This window comes from Raphanus sativus, chromosome 4 (assembly GCF_000801105.2).
Source record: "Raphanus sativus cultivar WK10039 chromosome 4, ASM80110v3, whole genome shotgun sequence".
NCBI classification, from domain to species: Eukaryota; Viridiplantae; Streptophyta; class Magnoliopsida; order Brassicales; family Brassicaceae; genus Raphanus; species Raphanus sativus.
The window spans coordinates 37,528,194-37,548,256 of record NC_079514.1 but is presented as its reverse complement, the minus strand read 5'-3'; the positions used below and the strand labels follow the sequence as shown (position 1 = coordinate 37,548,256).

General features: G+C 35.9%; 2 protein-coding genes across 2 annotated transcripts; one reads left to right on the top strand and one right to left on the bottom strand.

Annotated features, from left to right (window-relative positions):
• Positions 1 to 5,771: 5,771 nt before the first annotated feature.
• On the bottom strand, positions 5,772 to 8,642 carry LOC130510869 (uncharacterized). The gene is made up of 2 exons (XM_057007565.1): positions 7,275 to 8,642; positions 5,772 to 7,120 (listed from the first exon to the last, which is right to left on the bottom strand). Exons 1-2 carry the CDS (start codon positions 7,375 to 7,377, stop codon positions 6,453 to 6,455), a joined length of 771 nt encoding a protein of 256 aa, XP_056863545.1. The 5' UTR covers positions 7,378 to 8,642; the 3' UTR covers positions 5,772 to 6,452.
• Positions 8,643 to 16,947: 8,305 nt separating this feature from the next.
• Positions 16,948 to 19,107, top strand: LOC108849492 (probable transcription factor PosF21). The gene is made up of 5 exons (XM_057007166.1): positions 16,948 to 17,191; positions 17,337 to 17,969; positions 18,057 to 18,189; positions 18,283 to 18,367; positions 18,454 to 19,107. The coding sequence occupies exons 2-5, from the start codon at positions 17,389 to 17,391 to the stop codon at positions 18,759 to 18,761; spliced, it is 1,107 nt and encodes a 368-aa protein (XP_056863146.1). The 5' UTR covers positions 16,948 to 17,191; positions 17,337 to 17,388; the 3' UTR covers positions 18,762 to 19,107.
• Positions 19,108 to 20,063: the final 956 nt, after the last annotated feature.

Below are 20,063 nucleotides of genomic sequence, written 5' to 3'. Positions count from 1 at the left end.
TTTGGGATTTTGGTTTACATATTGGGTTTATAGTATACGGTTTGGGTTTAGGGTGTAGGAGTTTAGGGGTATAGGGTTTAGGGTTTAAGGTTAACTATATGGGTTTAGGGTATAGTATTTGTGTTTAGTGCATATGCTTTTTTGTTGGTTTGTTTTATCTGGCACTATACTATATGTAAAGTGTAGTATAGTAGCCGAGTGGTATGGGTTTAGATTTCTGGAATTAGATTTAGAGTTTGGATTTCGGTATACGGTTTGGGTTTTGGATTGGGTTCATGGTTATGGTTAAGGGTTTACTATTTGGGGTTAGGGTTTAGTAATTGGGACTACGATTTGGGTTTAGATCATTAGGCTTTATGTTTGTTTTCTTTGTCTGCGTTCATATACTATACCTCATGTAGTATAGCGGAACGTAGTATTAGGGACTACGGTTTGGGTTTAGGTTATATGGCTTTATGTTTGTTGCCTTGTCTGAGTCCATACTATATAATAAATGTAGTATAGCGCAAAGTGTGGTAACGTTATTGTGTTTCTTTACAGATAGGGTTTATAGTATGCGATTTGGGTTTAGGGTTGACTATTTGGGTTTAGGGTTTAGTATTTGGGTTAAGCTTTACTATATGCTTTAGGGTTTAGTATTGGGTTTGGGGTTAGTATTTGGGTATAGTGCATATGTTTTCATGCTTGTTTGTTTGTCTTTGACTATACTATAGGATGTTTACAGTATAGCATAAAGTATTGTCTGTTTATAGAATTTGGTGGTTTTGGTTTAGAGATTGGGTTTATAGTATACTGTTTGGTTTAGGGTTTAGGATTTGGGTTAGTATTTGGGGTTTAAGGTTAATTATATGGGTTTTGGGTATAGTATTTGTGTTTAGTGCATACGGCTTTTTGTTTGTTTAGCCATTGGGATTTCGGTTTAGCCATGGGATTTTGGTTAAGAGATTGGGTATATAGTATTCGGTTTGGGTTTAGGGTTTACGATTTGGGTTTACGGTTTACCATATGTGTTAAGGGTTAACTATATGGGTTTAGTGCATTTGGCATTATGCTTGTTTGTTAGTTTCGGACTATACTATACGATGGTAATAGTTTATATTAAAGTAAGGTATGGTTATAGAGTTTGGGATTTTGGTTTACATATTGGGTTTATAGTATACGGTTTGGGTTTAGGGTGTAGGAGTTTAGGGTATAGGGTTTAGGGTTTAAGGTTAACTATATGGGTTTAGGGTATAGTATTTGTGTTTAGTGCATATGCTTTTTTGTTTGTTTGTTTATCTGGCACTATACTATATGTAAAGTGTAGTATAGTACGCCGAGTGGTATGGGTTTAGATTTCTGGAATTAGATTTAGAGTTTGGATTTCGGTATACGGTTTGGGTTTTGGATTGGGTTCATGGTTATGGTTAAGGGTTTTACTATTTGGGGTTAGGGTTTAGTAATGGGGACTACGATTTGGGTTTAGATCATTAGGCTTTATGTTTGTTTCTTTGTCTGCGTCCATACTATATACCTCATGTAGTATAGCGGAACGTAGTATTAGGGACTACGGTTTGGGTTTAGGTTATATGGCTTTATGTTTGTTGCCTTGTCTGAGTCCATACTATATAATAAATGTAGTATAGCGCAAAGTGTGGTAACGTTATTGTGTTTCTTTACAGATAGGGTTTATAGTATGCGATTTGGGTATAGGGTTGACTATTTGGGTTTAGGGTTTAGTATTTGGGTTTAGGCTTTACTATATGCTTTAGGGTTTATTATTGGGTTTGGGGTTTAGTATTTGGGTATAGTGCATATGTTTTCATGCTTGTTTGTTTGTCTTTGACTATACTATAGGATGTTTACAGTATAGCATAAAGTATTGTCTGTTTTTAGAATTTGGTGTTTTGGTTTAGAGAATGGGTTTATTGTATACTGTTTGGGTTTAGGGTTTAGGATTTGGGTTTAGTATTTGGGTATAGGGTTAACTATATGGGTTTAGGGTATAGTATTTGTGTTAAGTGCATACGGCTTTTTGTTTGTTTAGCCATTGGGATTTCGGTTTAGCCATGGGATTTTGGTTAAGAGATTGGGTAGATAGTATTCGGTTTGGGTTTAGGGTTTACGATTTGGGTTTACGGTTTACCATATGTGTTAAGGGTTAACTATATGGGTTTAGTGCATTTGGCTTTATGCTTGTTTGTTAGTTTCGGACTATACTATACGATGGTAATAGTTTATATTAAAGTAAGGTATGGTTATAGAGTTTGGGATTTTGGTTTACATATTGGGTTTATAGTATACGGTTTGGGTTTAGGGTGTAGGAGTTTAGGGTATAGGGTTTAGGGTTTAAGGTTAACTATATGGGTTTAGGGTATAGTATTTGTGTTTAGTGCATATGCTTTTTTGTTTGTTTGTTTATCTGGCACTATACTATATGTAAAGTGTAGTATAGTACGCCTACTGGTATGGGTTTAGATTTCTGGAATTAGATTTAGCGTTTGGATTTCGGTATACGGTTTGGGTTTTGGATTGGGTTCATGGTTATGGTTAAGGGTTTACTATTTGGGGTTAGGGTTTAGTAATGGGGACTACGATTTGGGTTTAGATCATTAGGCTTTATGTTTGTTTCTTTGTCTGCGTCCATACTATATACCTCATGTAGTATATGGCTTTATGTTTGTTTCCTTGTCTGAGTCCATACTATATACTAAATGTAGTATAGCGCAAAGTGTGGTAACGTTATTGTGTTTCTTTACAGATAGGGTTTATAGTATGCGATTTGGGTTTAGGATTGACTATTTGGGTTTAGGGTTTAGTATTTGGGTTTACGCTTTACTATATGCTTTAGGGTTTAGTATTGGGTTTGGGGTTTAGTATTTGGGTATAGTGCATATGTTTTCATGCTTGTTTGTTTGTCTTTGACTATACTATAGGATGTTTACAGTATAGCGTAAAGTATTGTCTGTTTATAGAATTTGGTGTTTTGGTTTAGAGATTGGGTTTATAGTATACTGTTTGGGTTTAGGGTTTAGGATTTGGGTTTAGTATTTGCGTTTAGGGTTAACTATATGGGTTTAGGGTATAGTATTTGTGTTTAGTGCATACGGCTTTTTGTTTGTTTGTTTATCATACCCTATAATATATGTATAGCGTGGTATAGTACGAGGAGTGGTATGGGTTTAGAAATTGGCATTTAGATTTAGAGTTCCTATTTCGTTATATGCTTTGGGTTTGGGTTTGGGTTCAGGGTTAGGGTTTAGGGTTTAGTATTTCGGTTTAGGGTTCGGTATTTGGGACTACGATTTGGGTTTCATCATTAGGCTTTATGTTTGTTTCCTTGTCTGGGTCCATACTTTATACTGCATGTAGTATAGGGTTTCTTTAGAGATAGGGTTTATAGTATTATGTTTGGGTTTAGGGTTTACTATTTGGGTTTAGGGTTTAGTATTTGGGTTTAGGCTTCACTATATGCTTTAAGGTTTAGTATTTGGTTAGGGGTTTACTATATGGGTTTAGGGTTTAGTATTTGGGTATACTGCATATGTTTTCATGCTTCTTTGTTTGTCTGTGACTATACTATAGGATGTTTATAGTATAGCGTAACGTATGGTATGTTTATAGAGTTTGGTATTTAGGGTTTAGCCCTTGTCTGAGTCCATACTATATACTGAATGTAGTATAGCCCAAAGTGTGGTCACGTTATTGTGTTTCTTTACAGATAGGGTTTATAGTATGCGGTTTGGGTTTAGGGTTGACTATTTGGGATTAGGGTTTACTTTTTGTATTTAGGCTTTACTATAAGCTTTAGGGTTTACTATAGGGTTTGGGGTTTAGGGTTTAGTATTTCGGTATAGCGCATATGTTTTCATGCTTGTTTGTGTGTCGTTGACTATACTATAGGATGTTTACAGTATAGCATAAAATCATGTATGTTTATAGAGTTTGGTGTTTTGGTTTAGAGATTGGGTTTATAGTATACGGTTTGGGTTTAGGGTTTAGGATTTGGGTTTAGGATTTGTGTTTAGGGTTAACTATATGGGTTTAGGGTATAGTATTTGTGTTTAGTGCATACGGCTTTTTGTTTGTTTGTTTATCTTACCCTATACTATATGTATAGCGTATTATAGTACGAGGAGTGGTATGGGTTTAGAATTTGGGATTTAGATTTAGAGTTCGTATTTAGGTATATGGTTTGGGTTTGGGTTAGGGTTCAGGGTTAGGGTTTAGGGTTTAGTATTTCGGTTAAGGGTTCGGTATTTGGGACTACGATTTCGGTTTAGATCGTTAGGCTTTATGTTTGTTTCCTTGTCTGTGTCCATACTATATACTGCATGTAGTATAGGGTTTCTTTAGAGATAGGGTTTATAGTATGCTATTTGGGTTTAGTGTTTACTATTTCGGGTAAGGGTTTAGTATTTGGGTTTAGGCTTTACTATATGCTTTAGGTTTTAGTATTGGGTTAGGGGTTTACTATATGGGTTTAGTGTTTAGTATTTGGGTATACTGCATATGTTTTCATTTTTCTTTGTTTATGTAAGACTATACTATAGGATGTTTATAGTATAGCTTAACGTTTGGTATGTTTATAGAGTTTGGTATTTCGGGTTTAGTATTTTGTTTATCTTACACTATACTATATGTATACCGGGGTATAGTACGAGGCCTGGTATGGGTTTAGAATTCCGGATTTAGATTTAGAGTTCGAATTTTGGTATATGGTTTGGGTTTGGGGTTATGGTTAGGGTTTAGGGTTTAGTATTTGGGTTTAGGGTTCCGTATTTTGGACTACGATTTGGGCTTAGATCATTAGGCTTTATGTTTGTTTCCTTGTCTGGATCCATACTATATACTGCATGTAGTATAGCGCACAGTAGTATTTGGGACTACGGTTTCGGTTTAGGTCATATGGCTTTATTTGTGTTTCCTTTTCTTCGTCCATACCATATAATGCGTGTAGTATAGCGTATAGTATGGTGTGGTTATTGTGTTCCTTTAGATATAGGGTTTATATTATTCGGTTAGGGTTTAGATTTAGATTTCGCAATTTGGTATACGGTTTGGGTTTCAGTTTGGGTTAAGGGTTTAGGTATAGGGCTTAGTATTTGGGTTTAGGGTTTCGTAACTGGGACTGTGTCCATACTATATACAGCGTGTAGTATAGCGCAAAGTATGATATGGTTATTGTGTTTCTTTAGAGATAGGGTTTATAGTATGCGGTAAGGGTTTAAAGTTTAGTATTTAGGTTTACGCTTTACAATATGGTTTACGGTTTAGTATTGGGTATGGGATTTACTATATGGGTTAGGGTTTAGTTATTGGGTTTAGTGCTTATGTTTTCATCCTTGTTTGTTTGGCTGTGACTATACTATAGTACGTGTATATTATAGCCTAATGTATTATATGTGTATATAAGTTGGTTTTTTGGTTTACAGATTGGGTTTATAGTATACGGTTTGGGTTTAGGGTATAGGATTTGGGTATATGATTTGGGTTTAGGGTTAACTATATGGGTTAAGGGTATACTATTTGTGTTTTGTGGATATGGCTTTTTGTTTGTTTGTTTATCTGACACTATACTATATGACAAGTGTAGTATAGTACGCCGAGTGGTGAGGGTTTTTAATTTGCTACATCACTCTGGTCCTCCTCTGTTATAAAGGCATACTATATCACAAATCATTTAATGTGTTGTATTAACTTTATCATTTGATACTTGTGCCGTTTTTATCTCCCTACTCGGACTCATATTTTTTTACCATACTATATGAAAGATAGTTTAGTCTTTCCGTATCTATGTCTTCCGTTTGGATAAAGGCAAAAGATTAACGGGAATAAGGGCTTTTCGTTTATCTTACACAAAAGTGGAAGGTTACATTGTGGCGACCATATATACAAACAGCACCGACAACCTATTAACAGATACTTAAACTACCAACTTATGGAATGCTCTAAAATACTTGTGTATGCTGCAAACAGGTTTGGTATACACTAGTATTTTAGAAGCTTGAAAACACCATAGCTGCTTCCGTAACATCACCCCATCTTCGCAGATGCGTGGAAACCTTATTTCGCCAAGGCAACAAAAACTTCATTCCTGCCCCCCTTCCACAAGCCCCCCCTTATAATAGAGTTTTTTTTTATATCGCACCACGGCAGGAGGCTCTGTTATGGCCTTCTTTCCTGCATCGTGTGCATCTCCTGCAACCGTTACGTCCTGCGTGCTGTTCAACAATTGAAAATGTGGAGGTTGTGAGAAACAATATTCAGACTGTTTATCAGAATATTATAGTATAGTCAGTTGCTGTGCGAACATAAAGCCAAACATAGAACCTAAGCCTACACAACACACACCACAATCCTTAAAGCTAAAGAAAAGATTAAATATTGAAAGGCTACCGAGACTATGTATTTGTATCTCATAATATGGACATAATAATCTCAGTCAATCATGGCATTTCAGTGGCATGAAACTATACTATATGGTTATGTGAAAAAGTATAGTGAGGTTTAAATATGGAAATCAATACCTTGTCTTCACCTCGCGACAGAATGCGCACCTTTCGTGGCCTCCCCGGTGGTCTCTTCACCGCAGGCGGTAGGAGATCGCCGTGATACTCTCCTCCTACTTCTTTTCCCCCCACAGATGGTATTGGGTAAATCTTTGCCTCATACGCGCTATGCCACGTGTCCGCAAAGTACGCAGCTGCAACCAATGACTCGGTTGGGATGTTGGCTCTTCCAGCTGCCGCCACTGCATGGCGACATGGAATTCGTAACTGCTCATATGCATTGCATGAACATGTTCCAGCTAAGAGGTTGACCAAGAAACACTCTCCAGTTTGTGCCTTCACTTGAAACTCGGTTTCGCTAATACCACATACAGCCAACGCTGTCGATGCCTCAAAGTTGACTTCCACTTGGCGTTGCACCATCGGCGTTAGTGCCCCCTTATGCTCCATAGCTTTTGCACGGCGAAGTGCAAACCAACTCATGATAGTAGTACGTATGTACTCACACATGGAGATGAGGGGGTACTCTCTGGCTTCTTTCAACACTGAATTCCATGATTCTGCAATATTTGAGTCCATTATATTGAACCTTTCTCCTTGAAAATGAGCGCGTGTCCAATGAGTGAAACCTGGACACAGGAATGAAGAGTATTTGTTACTATACTATCATATTAATATATATAGTATAGTAAACAACAACAACATTTTACCCGCATAACATCAGTAACTATTCAATTAGTATACACAACTACGCGAGTTTAATATATAAGAGGTACTGCATACCTATGTCAACCAAGTACCCTGCACACCCTGGGCTGGCACGTTGAATATCAAGAAACTTCTTATTGAATCCTTCCACAGTATACGCTCTTGCTGCAGCCGACATAAGAGAGGCTAGTCTTTTAGATTTAAAACGGGCCTTGATGTTCCTCCACAAGTGAACTGTGCAAGCCGCATGTGATGCAGAGGGGAACACCTACATAACAATTTCACTAATATTTAGACTATACTATATATATTATTAACATAGACAGTCGACCTGATTTATATTGCTCACCTTGTTTATTGCAGAGTAGATGCTACCGTGGCGGTCAGATATGAAAACCAACTCGTCTGAATTGTCAACAAAGGTTCTAAGCTGCATCATGAACCATTCCCATGATTCATCGTTCTCACTATCCATCACCGCGTAAGCAAGAGGAAAGATTTGATAATTTCCGTCTTGTGCGCAAGCGGACATTAAACATCCTCCGTACTTCCCTTTCAGACTTGTTCCATCAATGATAATTACTTTTCTCATGTAGCGGTAGCCTTTGATGGATGCCCCAAATGCTATGAAGGCATACTTAAAAAGAACACCTCCATCGTCACTCTCTGTCTTTTCTATGACGCAGAGGGAGCCAGGATTTGTCGTTAATAGCAGGCCCATGTATGCAGGCATCAGTGCGTAGCTTCCGGCCATAGATCCTAACACACTTTCCATAGCAATTTCACGTGCCCTCCAAGATTTCCAGTATGAAACATTGACGTTGTAGTCGTCCAGCATAATCTTTCTTATGGTTTCTGGTGTTGGTCCTCGCTTGATTCCGATGAATCGGGATTGTATGAGCTCCCCAATCACTTGTGTTGTTGCCAACTTGTGGTAGTTCCTCCTCGCATCAACCGAGCAGCAGTGCCTGAAAGTTGCTTGCCTTATCTGAAAATTCCCTGTTCCATCGATCCGTGCAGCGTACACTCTCCAAGGACAGTCTATGGCGACGCAAATTAGAACCATAAAGGCGGGGGTTGAGCGCTTTGTCTTGAAGTGGAACTTCCGGTTAATGGCATGAATTGCAATCTTAATTTTGCAGTCATTCTTTGATTTGAACACCTGTCCCACAAACAGATTGTCCCCTTCATATGGGACAGCTTCTAAAGCTTCAACCAACCCTACAGATGATCACATATTGAACGTCAGTTTACGTTCTATACCATATTTACTTATAGTATAGTCTTTCAAATATCTTACCAATTTCGTCGGTGCTTTCTATAACCGGTGGGGCATCACGTCCAAAGAGCACCGGCTCAGAGCTTTCGTCATTAAGCAGGTCATGCAAAGAGTCTTGGAATCGTGTCCACGTGTATAGGCTACTTGGTTGAGCTGCAACCGGAGTGGTTGTAAGAAGAGGTTGTGCTATGGGCTCAGGTTCTGCTTGGCAAGGTTCCTCCATCTCGATATCTCCCTGTGGTGGCGCGCGGGGATCCTCAAACAAGCGACGACGCACCGTACGACTGCTCTCACCATTTCCCCCGAATACACCTTTGTTTGTTGACATTTGTGGTTGAAGGAGTTTATCAGCAGCTTCCCATTTGTCAGGTTCTGTAGCAATACCTTTTCCTTTCCCTCGATAAGTAGCTTCGTGTGGAGGACTCGCAAGCCGTATCAGCGGGTCGCGTATTACTATTCCATTTCTGTTGTATGGAATAGTCTGTTTAGGCTGCACACCGAAACTTCCACCCACGTCATTCTGGATGGGAGGACATGTCAGAGGTGTTTCGGATATCGCAAACTCGAGCCAGTCTTCCTCAAACCCTTCATCGGATTCACTGTCCTCATCATCTTCGTTTCTCAGCAGGGTTTGATCTGTTACATTCGCATAGTGGGGTCTTCGATGGTTTGTTGGGATACCATCGATCACCTCTGAGATAGTAACACACAAGTTAACTTCCTCGATTTTGCGCCTCATTTGGACAAAAACCTCGACCTCATGATCGTCAGATATGAACTGTGGTGTTGAACCATCCCCATCGTCTATCTCCATCCATGAAGGATATTGGTATGAGAGCTTGAGTGTTACGTTCTTTGCGCGGATGTTCAGGGTTTCCTTCACCAGGTTCACCAAGTCTTCGTATTCCATTAGAGGGTTCACGGTAATGGTATTTCTTTCATCCTCTATCAGAGTATCAAAAATCCATTTTCCGTCTTCCTCTCGGACCCATGTTCCCGTTATCACCGTACAGTCGTCCTGCTCAGTCAGCTGCAACGAAAAGGCAGATGACACTTGTTCATCAGTTTGCTATTCTATTGATCAGGCCTATATAGTCTAGTATAACGATTATAGATTTTCTTGTTAACTGCCGACTTATCTGTTTTAACAGTTTCTCTATCACTTCTATTTTTTCACAAACCACACAACTATAAGTCGGATATGAAGGACCTATCATTAAGAACTTAAATACTTAACCTAACCTATCATATATCCATCCCAACAACAACAATGAACGGTAATAAATAGCTTTAAAGTCGGTACTCCATACCTGATCGTTGTCTCGTAGTGCTTTAACTCTTGAGAAATCGTCATCTTCAGACATCTTTTCTTTCTCTTTACTATTTTCACAGTGAAACAGTATAGATAAGAAGCTATTAAATGGGTCTCGGTTTAATAAAAGCGACACAGTTGTTAAGAGCGGGAATTTGCGATTTTGAATATAATTAGCGTTTGGTTAGGATATTGATTAGACAGACTATACTATCGATAGGTTTGGTACAAGCAATTGAGCACATGTTTTTTTCTCACGTTTGTTGGTCACGCGTACGCGCTTGGAGGGGTTGTTTCGGCAAGCTTCGCCCAAACCTGTCTCTTCAATGGGCCGGTCCTGTAGCATGGTTAGATTCTTGAGTTTCTTGGCCCTTATGAATATACAGCAAATTCCCCCTACTTAAAAAGGAAAATCAATAAAGAGTGTAAGTTGTTTAGTTATTTGTTGTCAAAAAAATAAAAAAATAAAGAGTGTAAGACATCACGTTTGAAATGTTCCAACAAATCCTAGATCCTCGGTTTTGGATCTTGAAAAAGTAGCCTTCAAATTAAACACAAAATATCAGAGCCTCGCGAACTCCGGAAGTCGTAAAACGACGGAAATTTAAAAAGCTAAAATCAAATGAGTACAACACTGTCAGTACCATACAAGAACAGCGTGCAGAGTGCACTTGCTTTAATTATAGCATCTACAAATATACTTGAATATAAGATTTTTCCCAATATGTACCAAAACATTAGGAAAAAATTACCTTCTCAGACACATTATGACTTAAGAATTACACATTAAAACATTTTTTGCTGGTTACACACTTTATAAGTATAAATTGTCTTTCGTATCCTCAAACTAACCTGACCATAGAACTAACTAAACCTATCCTAACCAGAGTGAACTAACCAATTACAATAAAAATATAGTTTTTAATTTGTCGAGAAATCACAAAACACCTATTATCTCTCCTCTCCACTCGGATCTCAAAACTCAGATTCATTTTCACTTTCCCAAATTTCTAACCCTAATTTCCAATCTAGTTTTTTTTTATCATATGTCGAAAGAAACCGTTTCCGTACTTTGCTCACGAACCAAGACTAAATCGAAGCCAAAGAAAAAAGAGAAGAAATCCAAAAATTTGGATGAACCAACCCCATCCCAAATCGCAGCAGGAGGTCTGGTTCTTCATCCCTTTTTCTGGAATTGTGTTTTCTACCCAGATCTAACAAATATGAAAACAGTCTTCATCAGGTTAGCATTTAGGCAACTTCCGGTTTTTTTTTTTGAATTTTGTTGCTTTCTTATATAAAATTTCAATCTTTGGGTTTTTCAATCGAGTCTCGTGCGATTTCTCTTCACAATTTTAGGATTTTTTCTCTTCCCAATTTTAGAATTTTTGACTGGGTTTATTCGAATCCAAAGTTTCTGAGTTTTTCTGGATTTACAAGAACTCTGTGGGAGATTATAGACACTTTACAAGTTATTCCTGCTTTAGGAGAACAAAGACAGAACGGTGACTGCCGGAGCGGTGAAACCGTTGGTAGATCTTGCGGCAGAGAAAAAAACTGGAATGGCAGAGAAAGTTAGAGGTTAGATAAAGATCTGAGACTGTAGAAAAATTTTGTCACTAGAGCTTCATTATTCCACTTGTTGAATTACTCGTGTTGTTTATTAATTTCTAGTAGTTAGTTTTGTGGTGGATGTTAAATCTGATTCCATATTTTGAATTACTCACGAGTCCACATGTCGTTATTCATGAGTCTACATTTTTTCTTTATCATATATGTCCACATTTAACTTGTTCACAAGTACATCATCCATATCCACAATTTGTTTTGTGCATTAATATATTTTCTTTCGGTTTTGAGAATGTGAATAAGTTTTGTCATGAGATCTCCATCATTCCACTTGTTGAATTATTCAGGTTGCTTAGACTCAATTGTGAACATTTGTCTACTGATAAGTGTAAGATTCAAATGTGTATTTTTTTCTCTTGTCCACGGTTTGTCCATATTTCTAAATTTTTTTGTTAGCATTTTTCTTATCCACGATTTTTGTGTCCACAAATTTGATTTACAAATTATATAAAATATATCAAAATGGATGTTAAAATGTAAAGAAAAAGAAAATATAATTTACTGACCACATCCACAACCAATAAAATCTCTAAAACATTGAATTTCCTCGTCATGAACCAAAAAAACATCTGCAAACCCCTCAAAAGAACAACAACTCCGTACATGTTCCAAAAAAACTTGGTCGATTTGTTTGGTCCCCACAAAAAAGACATAATATAATAATACTAAAACTAACTCATCTCTTCAACACTTAACCAAAGCAAAAGGGTATATGGGTACAAACACATGGAGAAAAGATGTAGAAAGTGTCCTTCAAGTGTGAAATGTCTAATGGTGTTAAAAAAAAAGAAAAAAGTGTATGTTTGAATAATCAACTCAAACATTAGTAGTTCCTACATCAAAATCACAGCAGCAAATTTATTTAATTGGGTTAGCTATAGACTTCATTAGGTTGTGGCAAGTGAGAAAGGTAGTTAAGCTTTGTTAATAACGATTAACGAGCATTTAAATAAGAGATGAAAAGTAAACAAATAAAATAATCATGTGGTTTCCGCCATTTTGATTAAAACCACTGGCCGGCTACTTTGTGATGCATTACTAAATTAATGGTGGACAGCTGATCTAGAAGATGTTAACATTGACAGACAGTTAAATTAATTAAGGAGATCCGATCTGCAAGCCCTAGTACTATATATTTGGAGCAGGTGAATGTATCATCACATTGCTACACACCTCAAGGTTTATGTTTAACTCAGAATTGATATTACAAACAACTAGGGCTGGGCATAAAACCCGTAACCCGAAATCCGAACCGAACCCGAACCGAAAAACCCGAACCGAACCGAATCCGAAATGTTAAAAATATCCGAATGAATCTTGTAGGGTGTTACAAAATATATCCGAACCCGAAGTGTTATTAACCGAACCCGAATGGATAACCCGAAAACCCCGAATACCCAAAAATATCCGAAAAAACCGATCCCAATGTCCAAATTAGTATACATTATAAATATTTAAAACATAAATATGTACTTCAAATATTCAATTTCATATTTATTTCAACATGATATCTAACAATAAGTATCTATCATTTAAATTAATGTTTTAAATACTCTATTATATACAAATAATTTTTTTTTTATGTTTTACTATTAAATTTTAGATTTTATTTAGAATATATCCGAACCGATTTGATATAACCCGAATCCGAATGGTATATGGTTACTTCGGATATTATCCGAACCAAACCGAAACCAATGTGTTATATCCGAACCCGAACCGTACTTGTAGATTTACTAGAATGGGACCTCGAAGGTGTTACAAAATAGAACCGAAATCCGAAAAATCCGAACTGAACCCGAATGGGTATCCGAACGCCCACCCCTACAAACAACTGTGATCGGGTTTAAAAGAAAAACAATACCAGTAAAACAATTTTGCAAGTTCACGTTTTGAGATAGTCTGGTAATTACTATCAAATTGGTTATGTTGTTTTGAAGAGAAAGGTCTGTATTTGATCTTTTGAATTGCTTTGGAAATGATGGTCCAAAGTGCACCCAAGATTAAAAGAAGTCATATAGTTTTATTTTGGGAAAATTCCTTAAAAATACACAGACTGAATTTCTTTTGCTGAAAAAATACACGAACTTTTTTGGCTTCCCAAAAAATACACAAACTAATTTTGATTGTCCATAAAATACACGAACTTTTGAATTTTGAAGGTTTCACACCTCGATTTTAACGGTGTAAACAGTGACTAACAGAATAGTAAGACGCCGTTAACTCTGATTAAAAAGTTCATGTATTTTATGGACAACCAAAATTAGTTCGTGTATTTTTCGGTAAGCCTAAAAAGTTTATGTATTTTTTCAGCAAAGGAAAATTAGTATGTGTATTTTTAAGAAATTTTCAAATGAAGTTTGGATATTTCATATACTATTCAGAGGCTAAATATCTGGACCCAATACATATCCAAAATTTTATATTTGTAAACTTTCGGTTTGGTTTTGGACCAGATATTTTCGATCTGAAAAATCCAGATCCGGAAAAAAACGGCCTAAACCCGACCTAAAGACCTGAAAAAAACACATTCTCTATCATATGATACATGTCCGAAATTTTATATTTGTAAACTTTTGGTTTGATTTTGGACCGAATATTTCCAGGTCAGTTCTGATTCAAGTTTTTGAATCTGGCTAGACATTTTAGCCGGATTCAAAAACTTGAATCGGAACTGACCCAAAAATATTCTGTCCAAAACCAAACCAAAAGTTTACAAATATTTGTTGAGTCCAATTTAGTCGAAATCTATCATATATATCTAAAAATTCACAAACAACTCTAAATTTTACATTGAAAGTTTCATATTAATTAAAAATGTTTCTGTTACAAAAACAAAACTAAAGAATATTGCAAAAATAATAACAAAATTGTTAGCAAAAAGATCTTGTCGGATTGAATCTATTCGTGTCGATTTTATTAGGCCCATGTCTATTCAGATCAGTTCTTTTTGGTTTCAATTCTTTCAAGTAGAAGAGTTTTGGATCCAACAAATATTTGTAAACTTTCGGTTTGGTTTTGGACCGAATATTTTCGGGTCAGTTCCAATCCAAGTTTTTGAATCCGGCTAAAATGTCAAGAATAGGTCTAGATATTTTAGCCGGATTCAAAAACTTGGATCGAAACTGATCCGAAAATATTCGGTCCAAAACCAAACCGAAAGTTTACAAATATAAAATTTTGGATCTGTATTGGGTCCAGATATTTAGCATCTGAATAGGATATGAAATATCCAAACTCCATTTGAAAATTCCTTAAAAATACACATAGTAAATTTCCTTTGCTGAAAAAATACACGAACTTTTTAGGCTTCCCAAAAAATACACGAACTAATTTTGGTTGTCCATAAAATACATGAACTTTTTATTCAGAGTTAACGGCGTCTAACGGCGTTTTACTATTCTGTTAGTCACTGTTTACACCGTTAAAATCGAAGTGTGAAACCTTCAAAATTCGAAAGTTCGTGTATTTTATGGACAATCAAAATTAGTTTGTGTATTTTTCGGGAAGCCAAAAAAGTTTATGTATTTTTTCAGCAAAAGAAATTCAGTTTGTGTATTTTTAAGGAATTTTCCCTTTTATTTTATCACGTACGTATGGTTTTGAAAATCGTCTAGATACATGTTTTGTTTTTGTCAACAGATACATGGTTTTTGAGTGACAGTTTCTTAAGAAAAAATATTCGTGAAGATAAAAGTTATTCTCTATATTTTTGTGTCAATTTGACACTTTTATACAAATTAAAAACAATTAAAATGTATTTATATTTTATTAATTACATTTATTTAACCAATAGTATTTAAGATAAATAAAATTATTTATAAAATTAATGCAATTTACAATTAGTATTAAATTGAAAATAAGTATAGCTTGCATTATAATTTTAAAATTATACTTTTCGTATAAAAAATAAAATAACATTTTTAAGAAATAGAGTATATATCAAACCTTCCAACTTATTAATATAACACTTATACAATAAAACAAAAACAAAAAAAGATCGTAACATGTGTGCAGAGATATAAAACTGTAAAAGAAAGTAGATTTAAAATGGTAAATGATGCGAATGGTCCATGATCACGATTTAACTGGTAGCTCGTCAGAAGTCACTGACCACTAGTCGATACTTTCTCGATATAACATCTTCATCCCTCATTTTCATTTTACCAGTCATTACGTACGAAGATATTACTAACTAATTACATGGGTGGTTACAACTTCCACTTAATCTCGTCTGATCAAGAAGATAAAACATTTCATTGAAGGTTAACGAAATAAGAACAAATATACTGTACATAAACAGTACTAAACGCTTTTACTCATAATCACGACAAGTAGACCTTACTGCTAAATACAATACCAACTCGATTATAAATCAAATAAACTATTTAAATATTTTAAAATATGTATAACCGTAATTAAATCAACCATTAATTTATCAATGTAAGTTAAAACGATATCGTTTTGTTTAAAAAAAATATGTCGATAGGATTTGAACCCTAACATCCAATTTTACTGAATATTTAACTACTAAACTAAAACAAAGTTTTGAAATATTATCATAATTAAATGTGAATATTAACCCTAACATATACATTTGAAATTAGATGAAAGATTTAAGCATTCTTCTTATAATTTCTCTTTGATGAACACAGACCAGCTTTGGCAATTGTAACATATAACGTTGTGCTTAATGGGAGTTACCAGACAACGAAGGTGTTTGATGTCACGAGCTTCTCGATTGTGGTTAATATATATAGTAATAGTAGAGCTCATCAATCTTAGTTCCTTTGACAAACCTGCTGAATAAATCACGCTTCTTTTTTTCTTTTCCCATCTGATGAAATAATTCAAAGAAAAATTCTAGTATTGATACACAAACTAGTGGTATAATTAAACAAAAACTCCAGAAACAAAAGCCTACATGAAAGCGGCAGATAGAATTCATACAGAGGTGATTTAGATATACGACTAATAACTACACGAACATTAAACAAAATAATTCAATAGACTTTAGAATGAAGTACATGCCAATAATCAGGAAGTATCGTTGTTGCCCATAGTCCGCCACACGATAACATCCACTTCTTAAAATCACACTGCGACTTACCGATGCTGCTTATACCCACAAAACGATAACGTCCAAACTCCAAGAACATAAGACTTGATAACCCGACAAGAGGGACCACCATTCGATCGACACAACCTGGATACAGATCGGACGCGCAAAAAAAAAAGAAATCACGCTTTTATATGGTACAAGAAAGAAAAAAGAAATCACATTCTTTAGTAAATAGTTTTTCTCTTTGTGTATAAATCACTAAATATTTTTCTAATAGTTATCGATCGGATAATCTTATGCTAAATGCTGATGCTCTCTTAACATTTTTGATCGTGTGGGTTTTTAAAGCCCATAACATGTTCAAGAGGCCCAGGTTCTAAAGCCCGGTGGGGACAAATTGACATTGCTTTAACTAATCCATCATGTTTAGCCAGGTAATGAAACTCTCTCCGCTTCCCAAACGGAAATGTCGAAACACACGCAAAAAAAACGACGCGTTTTAAGATTCCATTACCAAATACGCAGAGAGATTGTGGCGCATCCAAGTCTACACATTGACATATGATCTCTTGTAAGAATCGCATTCCTTCTTCTTCCTAATCTCACAGATCTCTTCTCTTCCTCTCACTTCTTCCGCTATATTCAATCTTCCTCTGCTGAAAGGGTCTTCTCTCTTGGGGGTTTCTGGAGCCTATTTAAGATCTGTTTTTGTAAGTTATCTTACAAAGTCTGTCTCTTTTGATCTACTTTCAATTAAAGTTCCCCTCTTTTGATTCAGGGCTAGCATAAAAACTTGTCCTTTCCTATGATTTGCTTCTCTGTTGGGTTAAGTTTGAGTTTTGATCTGTTTTGCAGGTTACTTGCTGTTTTTGGTTAAAGTCAACTAGAGAGAGTAGAAGTTATAGAAATGGATAAAGAGAAATCTCCAGCACCTTGTGGAGGTCGTCTCCCTCCTCCATCTCCTTCAGGTCGCTGCTCACCCTTCTCAGATATGAGCCGTATGCTCGAACACCCACCTAAGAAGATCGGACACCGTCGAGCTCACTCAGAGATCCTCACTCTCCCTGATGACTTGAGCTTTGATTTTGATCTTGGTTTGGTTGGTAATGGTAGTGGTACTAATGCTGATGTGCCTTCTTTCTCTGATGACACTGAAGGAGGTGGGGACTTGCTGTCTATGTATCTCGATATGGATAAGTTTAATTCTTCTACTGCTACTTCTTCTTCGGCGGCTCAAGTGGGTGAGCCGTCAGGAACCGCTTGGAAAAACGAGTTGGTGGTGACGCATACAGGCTCAACTTCTTCTAATCATCAGAACAGTAGTTTTGGGGAAAGGCCAAGAGTTAGGCATCAGCACAGTCACTCTATGGATGGATCATTGAGCATCAGTGAAATGCTTATGTCTGGAAATGAAGATGATGCTAAGAAGTCCATCTCTGCTGCTAAACTTGCTGAGCTTGCTCTCATCGATCCAAAACGTGCTAAGAGGTATATTAACATCTTTATCTTAAAATGCAAAAACATTCTTTTATTGTATTGTGAGTGGAACATGATTTGTGTGTCATACAATAATAGGATATGGGCAAACAGGCAGTCAGCGGCAAGGTCAAAGGAAAGGAAGACGAGATACATATTTGAGCTTGAGAGAAAAGTACAGACTTTGCAAACTGAAGCTACAACTCTCTCTGCCCAGCTTACTCTCTTGCAGGTTTGGTTTTTTGAGTCTGTGTACTGTATTGTTGCTGTTACCTCTTTTTTTTATTTATGTATTGTGAATTTTTTTTCTTTATGTTTTGTTCAGAGAGACGCAAATGGTTTGAGTGTTGAAAACAATGAGCTGAAACTGAGGTTGCAAACAATGGAGCAGAAAGTTCACTTACAGGATGGTTAGGCTCTTTCTAGTTTTTATCACCAACACTTAGAGAAATTTCATCACCATTTTGGTGTGAACATTACTTGTCTTTTGGCACAGAACTAAACGAAGCTCTTAAGGAGGAAATCCAGCATCTGAAAGTGTTGACTGGCCAAGTTGCTGCCCCAAACGGTGCATCATCAGCAATGAACTATGGGTCGTTTGGATCAAACCAGCAATTATATTCCAACAATCATCAGTCAATGCAGACGATGTTAGCCGCACAACAGCTCCAGCAGCTGCAGATTCATTCACAGAAACAACAACAGCAGGAGTTTCAGTTTCAACAGCAGCAGCAGTTTCTGCATCATCGCCTTCGACAGCAAGAACAACAAAATGGAATTGCGGAGATGGAGAAAACAGAATGAGAGCTGAGGAAATACTATTTAGTGAGAGGCCATCAACTGCAGTTTTATGGATTTGGGATTTGTTACATTTTAGGGTTAGCTAACGGGTGCCTTGAGCTACAGGGTATTGGTGATTGTGTGCTAAGCAAGCAGAAGCTTTTATGGTTAGCTCAAAAGAAACATTATATGAGCTGTTTGGATCTGGTTACTGAGACAGTGAGACGGGGTCTTGTGTCCAAAGTACGTAAAATGTCTTTTTGATTACATCGAAATCGCTAATTTGTTATAAATTATAAAATATAACCATTATTGCAAAAATCATGCTTGATGTATAATTTATATTCTAAATGCTTTTGTAATACTCCTATAACATTTAGACTATGCTATACATCAAAATTTCATATTGATACATAATTTTATTTTTAAAAATACATCCACAGCCACAGGCTTACTAAGAGATTTGAAGTTTTTTTTTTTTTTTTTTTGGTAACAAGAGATTTGAAGTTCTTATAGCACATAAAGCAAACATACAACAATCTAACAAGAAAGTATACTGCTTGCTTGTATTATTATATTTAGTCTTGTCTAGTACTCCTCTGTTTTCTAATAGATGACGTTTAAGAAAAAAAATCTAATAGGTGACGTTTTTTTCATGAGGCATCTCCTCAGGCATATTACAAGTCATTTTAGTTTTTTTTTTTTGTAAACTGTCATTTTAGTTTTCCATGTAAAGTTTATTAATCTTATGCAAAATTTTGCAGATTATTTTCTATCGGTCGAAATTTGATTAGTTAGATATTTAATGATGTTTTGTCTTAGAAAATATACAAATCTAAATAATTTGTTATACCAAAAAAGGTCATATAAGTAATCAAAAAATGTGGGGATGTCGTTTTGGTAAATATCGAAATCATTTCAGCAGATCATTAAATAGTAGTGAGTGTATCCATTATGATGGGATGATGAAAGCCACATAAGATTATATTCCCTCCGTTTCAAATTATATGTCGTTCTAGAGAAAATTTTTTGTTTCAAAATAAGTGTCATTTTCGGTTTTCAATGCAAAATTTATTGACAATATTATTTTTTCTATTTTTCTATTGGTTAATACATGGTTAGATGTATTGGTAATAGTGTTTTTATTTTGGAAATATGTAAAATTAAATGTTTTCTTAATCTGTATGCATAAGATTAGAACGACATATAATATGAAACGGAGGGAGTAAGATTAGTCAACACCAACTCCATCGAGTGGTTGGTCTTAAAGAACATTTGTCTTGTTACAAAATGTGACAATCTATACAAACCGCAAAAAATCTCCAG

Coding starts and splice junctions, on each gene's coding strand:
- LOC130510869 (XM_057007565.1), bottom strand. CDS start 7,377: ATGTCGGCTGCAGCAAGAGCGTATACTGTGGAAGGATTCAATAAGAAG. Junction 7,121..7,274: donor AGGGTACTTGGTTGACATAG/GTATGCAGTACC, acceptor TCCTGTGTCCAG/GTTTCACTCATTGGACACGC.
- LOC108849492 (XM_057007166.1), top strand. CDS start 17,389: ATGGATAAAGAGAAATCTCCAGCACCTTGTGGAGGTCGTCTCCCTCCT. Junction 17,970..18,056: donor GATCCAAAACGTGCTAAGAG/GTATATTAACAT, acceptor ATACAATAATAG/GATATGGGCAAACAGGCAGT. Junction 18,368..18,453: donor GAAAGTTCACTTACAGGATG/GTTAGGCTCTTT, acceptor CTTTTGGCACAG/AACTAAACGAAGCTCTTAAG.